General features: G+C 36.7%; 1 protein-coding gene across 3 annotated transcripts in view; it reads left to right on the forward strand.

The window, feature by feature from the left end:
* The window catches only part of FAM53B (family with sequence similarity 53 member B), a 126,569-nt gene extending 114,234 nt beyond the window's left edge, over window positions 1–12,335 (forward strand). For all 3 annotated transcript variants that reach the window (XM_026669047.2, XM_087964346.1, XM_087964347.1), the window contains exon 6: window positions 4,845–12,335. In XM_026669047.2, coding sequence (XP_026524832.2) covers window positions 4,845–5,192 — 348 coding nt within the window. In that variant the 3' untranslated portion in view covers window positions 5,193–12,335. The remainder of the gene's footprint in view (window positions 1–4,844) is intronic.
* Window positions 12,336–12,544: the final 209 nt, after the last annotated feature.

The raw sequence follows: 12,544 nt of genomic DNA on the forward strand, positions 1-12,544 counted from the left end.
ACTTAATAATCACAGGATAATCCTTTTTTTATACAGTAGGAGGATCAAAGTGTAACCATAACTTCCTTTTGGGAGCCTTTGTTCTTGCTATCCAATAGCCCATTTTCCATTTGTGTTAAATCCAGAGAGGATCAGTAATAATGGAAGCTTCTCTATTTCCCATGGGAGTATAACATAACTACATGGGGAAGGAGGAACACTAAAGTTGCAGGAAAAAAGAAGCAACAGATTTAAGGGATTATTATAGATAAGGTTGGCACACACTTAATTGGACAAAACTGAGCACAATTTGGAATTGACTATCAGAACCCTTGTCATGAAATTATAGTCATTACATAATAAATAGATAAGATAGCTCTGGTTTAGAACATTTAAATGTAAGCATTTGTGCATAGAACGTGCAACTTTCCCTTTAGAGATTTGGAAGGGTTGAAAGTTCTATATTTATGTTATTATTTTAAAATCGGATTGCAGGAAGCTCTGCTTTGTACTCTTTTATATGCCGATAGCAATATATTTATATAAATTCTTTTAAAATGTTGGTTGTTGGGTGTCTTTATTATTTGTATTGTGTTTTGCATCACCTCATTGGGAGCTTTTTCATCGATCAGAAAATAAGCAAATTATGGATATGGACTTGCATTAACGCAAATAAGGGTAAAGCTTGCTACTCATAACTAAAAATAAACAAAACTAGAGTTACCTGTTTGGTTTTCTTTCCTTGCAGTGCACATATTAAAGATCACACCTTATCTTCATAGCTCTTCTCTTTTATCTGAGCCATGCTGATCTCTGCTCTTGCTCTAAAAATGCTGCTACCTTTGATCTTTCATCTGTTTCAGTTGCAGGTGTCTTTGTGCTTTTCTCCATAAGATTATATAAGGGCAAAGCTTTTGGTAGTTATTCACAAAAACTCCAGTTCTCAAGTCAATTAATTTGGTTAAAAATCTATGGAAACATTTTAACGTTGATCATTTGGTATCTTGGTATTGCACAGATTTTTCCAAAAAATTTTTTTGTTTGTTTGTTCATTCATTCAACTTCTATATCTGCCCAATTCAACCAAGCAGCTCTGGGTGGCTTGTATGGTGATTTCTAGCTCAGTTAAGCACATATAACAGCCATAGGGATCCAACCAGGTCACTTCATGATTCCTCTAAAAATCTAATCCAAGTAGTCGTCAACTTACAGTTGGTTCAGTGACTGTTCGAACTTACAACGGCACTGAAAAAGTGATTTCACACTTATGACCATTGCAGCATCCCCATGGTTCCACATGATCAAAATTCTGTTGCTTGAAAACTGACTCATATTTATGATGGTTGCAGTATCCCAGGATCATGTGATCCCCTTTTGCGACCTTCTGACAAGCAAAGACAACAAGGAAGCCAGATTCACTTAACAACCAGGTTACTAACTTAACAACTGGAGTGATCCACTTAACAATTGTGGCAGGAAAGGTCATAAAATGGGTCAAAACCTTACTTAACTATCTCGCTTAGCAATAGAAATGTTGGGATCAATTGTGGTCGTAAGTCAAGGACTACCTGTATCTAGATTTTTTCATTTCTTGAAATAGAACGAGCTATTTTAGGGTGCCTACCCAATGATAAAACCCAATGTTAAGGAATCTCAACAAGTGCATATTCTGTGGATTTGAGGCAAGCATTCAAAGCATCTTGCATTATGATTTCAATAAGTGCAACCAAGTGCCTGGTCAGGTTTTGCACCTACCACATCTAGATGCTGTGGAGTTGAATAGCTTCGGCATAGATAAATTCCCCTGCATTGGGTTGTTCTTTCTGCATAAGAAAACAAATTCTATTTTCTGCTTCTTGTTATACTGAAGAAGCATACAGTATGATACATCAAGGACCACATGTTTATTATCCCCATATCTTAAATCAGTACACAACATCTTCTCTCTCCTGGAATATCGCTTCATCTTTTTTTCTAATCCCTTGTAACATTATTGTTGATTGTTTATTTCAAGAAAGGGGAAAATTTCAGATTTTTGGGAAATAGTTTTATTTTTTAAAATAAATTCTAGAAGATTTAACTAGTGCAAAAGACATGCATGTTGAACTAAAGATCTTAAAGCTCAGAATTTTTTTTTTTTTTTTTTTTGAGAATCAGAATTCAAAATGTCCCACTCCTGATCTCTCTTGTCTCCGAAACACATTGTTGTGATAAGGTGGAAAACAGGTATCACTGCAATTGTTAATCAGTTTGGAAGCAGGAATCCTTGTTGACCGAGTCACCCAGGGTCTAGTAAAATATGCATCAGTTTGGGTTTCTGATCAGTCCGCTCCGCATTTCCATTCCCTTTTCACAAGCTGAGACACATCTTGTCCCCCGTGTCATTATGTCTTCATTTAAAGGCAGTATTTTATTCCAGCTATAAATTCATTAAAAGGGAAGCCAGGCTCCCACTCTGTGCAACCAGGAACCCAGTTTGCTCCATCTAGTTGCTAGATTTCCAACCAACTTTTTATAGTGCAGAACAATAGATGGAGGAAGAAGAGCTAGATGGTGGTTCACATCAGTGCAGGAAAGTTATTTAGCAAGACGGCTTTTAAAAGGGAGGTTGAGGTGGGTAGCAGCTGCACAAACGCTGTTCCCAGAGCACTTTTTCTCAGAGGTTGCATGACCTTGAAACAATAGAATTACAATGGGAACTACTGTTTGCTACCTGACTTGGTATCTCTCCTTTTGGGAGATGTTTTTTTTTTTTTTTTGCAGAAGATGTGTTCCCATAGCTTCACGTTTACTCAGTGCCTACTCAAAAAAATCAGCAAACCTGCCCTGCCCTTTCCGAATATTTGATAATTACAATAAAACCACAAGCTGTTCGAACTTGTGTCTGGGAACTGGCCTTGAGCTTAGCACCCCAGGAATGGGCAAATCATCTGCTTGTCACTTGAATTTTGCAAACGGGTGCACAATTCAGCGGGATATTATCTTTGGTCTCTATGAACTTTGGAACATCACCTCAGGCTTCTCGGGATAAAACTGGCAAGCCGGTCGATTGCAGTTTAAGGCAGTGCTGTGTTTGATTTCAAAAAGCTCCAGCAGAATTGCCCTTTCCCTCTCATCTAGTCACAGCAATTATACAATAGTTCAGGCTAACCAATTAATTAGTTCGTTCTTTCTGTCCCACAAATGATGAATGTTTGAGAAAGGTGTTTGGTGCTCCTGTTCAATAAGAATTTTATTTGTTAAAAGACGGAGACGAAGGAAAGCTGCCTTGCAAAGGTCTTGGAGTGCTCCTCCAATGATGGGTTAATCAACAGAACACTTGTTCTGCAATTGAAAAACTGAAAAGATCCCTTTCAATGCGAGTTAGTATACACCTTTAATCCTGGCACACAAGAGAACAGGTGTTGACACAATTCCTTCTGAACAGAGAGGAGTGAAAAGTACCATTTGGAGAGCTAAACCACTTCATTTGCAGCCCTGTTTGAAAACGGAATGTTTTTTAGTAGTTACCAGGTAACTGGAAACCGAAGTACTGTGTCAGAGGCTGAGACCTCATGAGTAACAAATGCTTCCTCTGCTAATAAGCTTACATCTGCAACTAAGTCATAATGTCATCCTTTCCCCCAAACTCTAGGAAAACTTTCAGTATAGGCAAACTTGGTTTGTGGCTTTCAAGGATGGGGAAGGAAGGTTGCAAATGTGTATACTTTCTGATTTGTATATCTATAAACAGGGCAAGCCCCCCCCCCTTTTTAAAATCAGAATGACAGTGACTCAGAAAATAGAAATCTGTGACCCTGCATGAATTTAATCCATAACCCTGGATGGTTTCTAATGAGTTGTTCTAGGCAGGGATGGGATTAAAAAATCCCCAAACCAGTTCTCTGCCCGGTTGTTGCCACCCAACAATCCATGGTGTGGCCATGATGGGTATCTCCTTCCAGAACTTCTGGGAGGGCCATTTTTCGCCCTCCCAAAACCTCTGTGCGGACCCTGAACTTACCTGCATCCAAAATGGGCTGCATAGAGATTCCTGGGTGGGTGGGGCCAGCCAGTCGGTTCAATTACTGGTTTGGCAAATTAGATGTAAATTTAACATCCGGTTCACCCAAACTGGCCTGAAACGGCTGAATCCCACCCCTAGTTCTAGGCCTTCCTTATAAATTGAGCTAAATTATTGGCTACTTTCCAGGTCCAAAAAGGAAAAGCAAAGGGAAGTAAGAAAGGAGTGCTGACTTATGGCTTTATTTTAATCCATGTTTTAAAAAATAATTATCTACCTCTTTGCAAACAGAAGAGAAAATCTCCGGTCTTTTGGATCTAAAATATCTCATGTCAGCCCCTGTCTGGTCTCTGTTTTAAGTTCTTGAATATTTCTGGAGGTGGACAGGAAGGCAGAACAAGCAACTTGATCATGTTCTTCCTCCTCTGAAGTTCAGATCTAGTTTGTGTTTGGAAATGGGTATGACCTAAAGATGGTAGTCTAAGAATCATGCAATAAAATGTTTTCATTGAAGTCTAGAATTAGGCTTTTTGCTAGTATAAAGCCTAATTCTAGACTTCAGTGAAAACATTTTATTGAACTACCGCAGGGAATATACACAATCAGTTTTAATCAGGTCTGGCAAAATTTCAGTAAAATGTAATTAACATCTCTAACTGTTCATATTCTTGGGATAGGGCTGTGTTGTACACATTTCTTCATGGCAGTGAATAAAAATCTTATTTAAGCTTTGAAAGTCATCCTAAAATGATAAGATAATGATGCAATAGAGGAAATAATAGACTCCTGAGAAGGAAAGACTCGGGTTTGTGTATTGATTGCTGCACATTCAAGTTGATTATTTTCTTTTATCTTTTTGCAGAACTGTCAAACCTTTAACAGTCTTAGCACCACAGTCGATGACTGCCCTCAGCAGAACCAGTTCTCCCTTGGCACCAGCAGCAATAACTCATGGGCCACCAACGTGGACGTCATGCCTGGCAGGACACCAGCCTGCACCCCTGTTCCAGAGCCTCATTCAAATTCAGAAGAACATCATCCTAACCAGGAAGAAGATTTCTCCTACGAAGATTCAGATTTCTGTGCTGCAGAAGATGAGAATAGTAGGAGAGAAGTTGAAAACTCCTCATGGAGGAACAGCGGGACTGGTGGGGATAACATCTTTCAGTTGGGTGGTGAATTAGATATTGAGCAAATAGAAAACAATTGAGAGCACTAAGGGGAAAGGATCTGCCTGCACCAAGGCTTTTAGCAGTGGCAAACTCACACATGTTAATGCAAACCAGAGGAGAAAAATCCACATTTCCCTTCTCCTTGGCAGGTGAACCAGAACAAAAAGCATTGCCAAATTTTGGTTAGCTTTTTGTGGGGAACTTATTAGAACTACTGTAGCTTTTCATAGGAAAAACTTCCAATGTTAACATCAACATATTTAAAAGAAAAAGAAAGCTCTGTGGATATATCAAAACTTGAAAGGAAAGGCCAAAAACTCCGGGTCATTTTTTTTCAAAGTAGGTTAATTTGCTGCCTAGAGAGTCAGCAGGTCCATCTTCTAATGGGAATGGCATTTGGTAATATAAATAAGCTTTTTCTTTTCTTTTCTTTTTTTTTGCTGTTGGCTGATATAACCTCCTTATCAAAGGAGGTCCTTATCAAAGGAGCAAAAAGTGGAGATTAGTATTAGTATTTGAATTCATTTTCTGTTGTTGTTTTTAGATCACCTATCCATAGATCTTATAAAATCTCACAAGTCAAATTTCTCATAATATATGTAGAATCCTAATTCCCAGAATCACAGTAGTTTGTTATGGTCTACTAAACACACGCATACCAATAACATTATGAAAGGAAAGCACAATGGATTTTTATCCATATTAGTAAAAGAGATCTGTGCTTATTAAAAGGCCTCCTTATCCAAATCAAACATACAGGTATCATTTGCAATGTGCTCTTACTCATCTTCACCTGGATCAGATTTAATGGGTTGGATGCACATTTTGATACATGACCTCTAGTTCATGGTTGCTATTAATTTATCTGCAAGAAGAGGCCAGAGGCTTTGTCTGTAGAAGTGAAATATTGAGAATATTTTTGCACTCATGATATTTTAGTTAAATTTCAAGGAATAATGAAATTAAATTGGTGATACTATAACCTGTGAACAAAAATGATTCTTTAGATTTAGTAGTTGGCATCTGAAAAGGGATCATGGCTCTTATCTGGCATGAAGTCTCTTAAACTTGGGGTTTGTACCATTTGTCATCCTTGGTATATAGCCTATCACATTCATCAGTAGAAAGCAATTAAAGATAAATCTTGTTTTTCAGTCATTACTCAGTATTTAGGTATTTTCATCACATGAAAAGATGAAAATAATATAGCGTATACAGTAATGTGTTACTTCTAGCTTCAGTGAACAACAGTAGTCCAATAGTGAGCACACATGGCACTGTTGAGTGACCTGTGTCTGATTACATGTGACACTTTCTGCCACTGCTACCATGGGAGATAAGGATGAATATAACTAAGAGAAAAAGGAAATGCATCCAACAGAAACCCACTTCCCTGTTTCCTTAATTTGCTGTAGAAGAAAGTAAACCTAGTGCAAAATACAGGCAACCAAATCTTGGAGAGTATATTATTATTGTCAAAAAAAGATCTGAGTGCATTATTCAGCATTTCCATTGAGTTATGCGACATAAGGCACTGCTGTATATGAGCACTGGGAACCCTAGCTGTAGTTTCTAAAAGATACTTCCTCTAGTTTCCTTATATTCCCCTTTCTTTTTAATAATCCCAAAAAGTCTTGACCAATGTTTCTCAACCTCAGTAACTTTAAGAAGTGTGGACTTTACCTCCCAGACCAGGAGTCTCCAAACTTAGCAACTTTAAGATGTATGTACTTCATCTCCCAGAATTCCTCAGCCAGCCATGCTGTCTGGACAGTTCTGGGAGTTGAAGTCCAGAAGTCTTAAAGTTGCCAAGTTTAGAGACCTCTGTCCCAGACTTTCCCATCCAGTATCCTGGGACTGAAGTCCATGCTGCTGAGGTTGAGAAATCCTTGTCTGAAGGACTAGCTCTGTGTTATTTTGGGCTTGGTTTGCCTTGCTTTTATTATGGTTTAGTGTATCACTGCAGAAGCAGTTTATACAGCCTGGCTTATGATAGTTACATTAAGTCTTTTGAGAAAGATGTCATCACTCATTTCCTGTTGTGGTATTTACAGATTTTCTCACTCTTTCATTTTATGCCCACACTGATTTTGCTGTTCTCATTCTCAGCTTTCAGTTCTGCAACATATTAAATTGTATTACATATAGTATCCCCAAATTCATTAACCGTTTTAGCATACTTCTTCAAAAGATGGAGCAAATAATCAAGCAGAACCAGGGTTCTGTCTTCTAAACACTGGAAATTCTGCTCAGCCACAGCTTCAATTTCTGTTTTTTCAAAGTATATCTAGTTTATTTCTAGAAACAAATGAATGTGCACAGGTATGTGTGTGTATATGTGTGTGTCTTTTGCAGAATAAGTCATGATATTCAGGAGGCTAACACTTTGTGCTCAGCATAAAACCCAGGATCACATAGCCATGATAAGTGAATGTTCACACAAATGTGACAGAAATGCACTCGTCTAAACTTGGTGCAGTTGACTTGATTGTCAAGATATCTAAAGTAACAGGAGATTTTGTTCAATTGTAATACCAAGCCACGCTTTAGTAATGGGCAAACAGTCCTTCATTGTCAAAGCATGCAAATCTAAACTGCCAAAAATAGCATTTGCATTCCTCCTCTAAAATAAGATTATAATCCATTATCAGCCTGTCACTTACAATTGTCATTTGGTTGGCAAACACAAATCATAGTTTGCAGATTATGAAATAATGGTGCATGATTTATTATGTAGGAGAATGGAATTCAATTTTCCTAGTGAATTGAGTGGTTCTTGCATTTTATATTTCAATCTAAGGAAACTTGATCACATAGTTATGTAAACAGGGATAGATGGATCACAATAGGTAATGAGAAGAGTTTTAGACTGCATCTATTCACTGCTCTGCTTGACTTTCCATTATATTGCTGGAACATGTGTCTAACCACCATGATGTTCAATACATATTTTAAAATAGCCTTCTCACTTGAGTGTCCTCTAATACATTGTGATTATAATTCCCTGAATTCACAGCAGGCTTAGTTTAAGTTATGTGGATGGCAGAGGTTTGGGGTTTTGGTATAACAAAACTAATACAAAATGCTGTTTGAGATTCTAATATTTACTTGACACTCCAATATTTTCCCTTTCACCCCTTAACTCCTTATGTTGGGCAACCAACAATGATAATTTAGCACATAATGACAAAGCCAAGTTATTCATTGATGAATGAAATCTAGTCCTTTCTTTATGAAAAGAAAAACAACAAGAAATTATTTCTTAAAAATGATATCCTATTTTTAACTTTTCCCATAATGACATTAATGCGTATGGCATCTAAAATCACGGAAAAACTCATCTAAGCTAAAGCTTCACAATTGCTCATTTGAACTTTCACAGTAAACTTTATTTCCTCACATGTTCATTTTTATTATTTTCTGTATGAAGCTTATGTGACACATAGGGCATATGTGTATGTGTGTATGCGCATACAGATACACAAGTGAAAATAAAAATAGTATTAGGCTGAAATTCTATTTACGTTTTTGTACCATGGAATAACTTGGTGGTCTGTTTTCATGCTTGCGAAATCTGTTAATTGCAACCCAAGTTAACATACATTACTTGCTTTCAGAAACATAGAAATGTTATAAGAGACAGGTTTTCATAGATTTGACTTGGAATTAGGTTTTGTTTTGTTTTTACAATTTGAGCTGAATTAATTAGTTTTACATCTCACTGTGGGTTATCAGGAATATGAAAGATCTGGAAGTTTTCTTCCTCTCTTACTGCTTTTGACCCTATAAATTTTACCAGGTAATGGTAGTGGCTGTAATTATGTAGCAATGTTGTTATGAACACTGAATGTTAGGAGCTCTGAGAAAATCTCTTTATCTTGACAATAGTATCAATTCCACTGCTCCAGGTGCATTGCACTAATGTAAATGTGTCTGGATTAATCATGGGCGCTGAGCTCCTAAAAATTGTACTTATACCAACATTCTGTAATTCCTCTAGGTTTGGATTTTTTTTCACATATTCCAGTCTTTCCACCAGTTTTTGGTGTAAAGATAAAACAGTGGTTGGTCTAGCTGACTGTAAGCCAAAGCCCAGCTTTTAATTGTTATTGATCTTCTGAAAGTTAAGAATACCATTTTTTCCCCAAGGCAAAATTTTCAATTTTCAGACCAGCTCCATAGGTAGTGTGACTGCTAAAATTAATCCTTCCTGATTTAAAAAAAAAAAAAAAAAGCTTATAAGGCACACTGGAGGAAGATGCTTGCTCTGAAAATGATAGTTTCTTTTTCCTTTCCCTGAATTTTGCTCCGCTACAAAAGTATTAAGATAGTTGGTGTTCTGCTTTAGAGACAGGAACTTCTGTAGCGTGAATACAAAGCTATCGCTGCTGTCCTTCACAACACCACTCCAAGGAATCACATTTTCTTCTTTAGCATTTCTTCTTATGTGGAAGACCTGGAGGAAGAGTAGGTGAAATGAATGGCAGAGAGGTTGGATAATACAGTATTTTGTGATAAATAAGAAATAATAAAATATGTGTGAGGCATGCAAATTCATTTTTGACCATACAAGTTGTTTACCTCTTTTACTGAGGACAGCACCAGAGTCATGTGGTGCTATAAAATTTGTCTTTGTTCAAGTGATACCCAAGCTCTTACTAGAGAGGTAACCTTTCTATTGAGTGCAATAATTAAATACATTTATGCTGACAAACTAAGCCGGTTGTTTATCACCTGGAGGTCACTATGGGCAAAAATTACAATGGCAAATGAATAATCTTTAATTATTGATATAAACAGAGTCTGTAGGGTAATGTGCAAGTATGCATACCATGTTATTAGATACAGGTTTTGGTTGTATAACATCTGGACAACCAATCAGGTGGCTATGGCCAAAAGAGCTTACTCAATGCAAGTTTTGAATAATAGATTTGTTATTCAGGCTACATGTGTACTGTCAGAGATCTGTTGAGCAGTGTTTGAAAATTCCTATATGGCATATTGGAATAGGCACTCAAATGGATTGTTTAGGCTATTAACTATTTCAGATAAGGCATATTGATCCATATTTTTTATCTGCATAGCTGTTTTTTTCTTTGAAAACAAAGTACTCTGTGCAAATATAACACATAGCATTTTTCTGTGGTATTGTTAAATTAATTGCTAATTTTGGATCAGACCATATCAGGATTGTATATATATTTACACCAAAGTAACTGAGTTTGGTGTGACTTACTTCTGAGTAAATGTGAGTGTAGGGTTGTGGGGTAAGTTACTTAAGACTCGTTAATTTCAGTAAATGATATCTTCATTTCATTTCATCTGGATCCAACCCACTGGATTTATTTTCTGTTTTATTGCATGGTTCTGTCAAAATTCTCCCCACCAACTTGGATTGCATAGAAATTATTATTTTATTAAACATGACCTATCCTCAGAGAAATGGTTGCCTGTGTGCTGTGCACAAAAATAGCGTGTTCTTTGCTATCACATTTTCACTTGGAAGTAATGCTTCCTAATCATAGCATTTTTATGTGGGCTTGCCAACAGAGAGTACATCTTATGCCATTAACCTTATGCTTTTTGAGATAGTGTATCAGCTTTTACTTAACATACATCTTGATTAATGACAGTTTGCTTTGTCTTTCATGTGGTAGAGGCAGTCTTTTCTTATTTAGGGTTTTTATGCATAAGGGCTTTCTAAAAAACTAAAAGGGCTGCAACCTATGAGAAGCTATGTACACAGAGTAGGAAAGTGCCCCCCAGAGGATCACTACCCAACTCGCCTAACTGTAGCTTAGTTTATATAGCTGCAAACTTTCTTTGCCTTAGCAATGATGCTTCACTAGCAAATGGCCTTACAGTGAACACATCTGCATACTTAACAATAGAGTGTTTACCTAAAATTAATCCCAGGATTGCATTGGGTTTGGTGTTGTTGTATGATTTATGTATTGAAACTGAGTTTTTAAAGCCTTACTTCTTTTTTTTTCTTTTAAATAGAAGCAAAATGTTATGGGATGTAAGGATGTATGTATGGCTGTATATATAGATGAGACGTATGTGCATGCATGTACATTCACACAAAATGTAAACATCTGAAATATAAGTGTATGTTTACGGAAAATACTTTTGATGGTAACATACAGGGGTGCTGTTCTGAAAAGAAAAAAAAGAAAGATGTTCAGCTGTATCTATGCTTGGTCATATCCACTGAAAAAAACACCATTGGATTCCTCTACTGGGGATCCTGTGCTCCTGCCGGATTAGTTAGTTTCCTGGAACTAGTTCCTACAGCAGGTTTTGATCAGGTATATTGAGTTTTTTTGTGAACATTCACTGCCATTGCAAATAATACTTTTGTTTGCTAAGCAGTACATTCAAATCAGCAGGCAGACAGACGGACAACAGCTTAGTTGGCACACAGATCAATCTGTACTGTTGAAATGCAATGACAACAGCAATAAATGTCAATAATTTTCCCTTTAAAAAAAAAAGTTTTTAAATGCAACTTTTATGGAAGGGTTTTATCCTATTAGCACTGATGAATGTTCTTATAGGGAATGTATTGTAGATCTAACAGTCATTGCTATTTAGAACTGAATAAATATTTAGTATGTATTTAATTACATACTGAAGAAAAAAATAAGGTGAAATAGAACGTATTTCTGGATTTTACTGTAACTTTTCACAAGTAGCATAATTTCTTTTGCCCAGTAATAATTGTACTACAAATGCATTTTAGATACTCCTTCTTGAAACAGGACTAGAGAATATTTTTAGAATTATAGTAGTCTTTTTCAGCATTATATTTTCAGTGTCTAAGAACCAATGAATCAGAACACAATGATGGCCAAAAAGCCTTTGAAAATCCTTGAAGTCTAGCAATGTTTAGTTCCAAGGGTGTGCGTGGGTGTGTGGGTGTACACAGACACATGTATGTATGTCTTTTTGTTCATGGTAATTGCACAGATGCAAACATATTGACATATATACAAAGTCAGCTCTGTAGTTGGTGTTTGTTCAAAATCTAATGTCGGTGAAGACTGTTCCCTGACATGGAAAAATTAAGAAAACTGCTGATTTGTACTCTCTCAAATGACTTTATTGCACTATAGAGCAGCTGCAGTCTCAGGAATTTACTTGTTACTCTGTGTAAATAAAGCTTTCTGATTCTGTAACTGCTACTCAGCACTATTTTTTTCCTTGCGTTGTGCGACTGTTAAATATATTCAGCTGCTGAAAAAGTGGGAACGCTTTCATTGTGACTCTTCAGTTGTAGATCTGTATCTGTATTCTGGATATATTCATCATTTAGCCTATTCTTAAAATTGGGTCATGTTAGCTCAGAGCACAAGGAGATTTCCAGCCAATCCTCCATAAAATTATA

Source organism: Notechis scutatus, chromosome 4 (assembly GCF_049901735.1).
Source record: "Notechis scutatus isolate UNSWTSFEM ecotype Mainland chromosome 4, rNotScu1.2, whole genome shotgun sequence".
NCBI classification, from domain to species: domain Eukaryota; kingdom Metazoa; phylum Chordata; class Lepidosauria; order Squamata; family Elapidae; genus Notechis; species Notechis scutatus.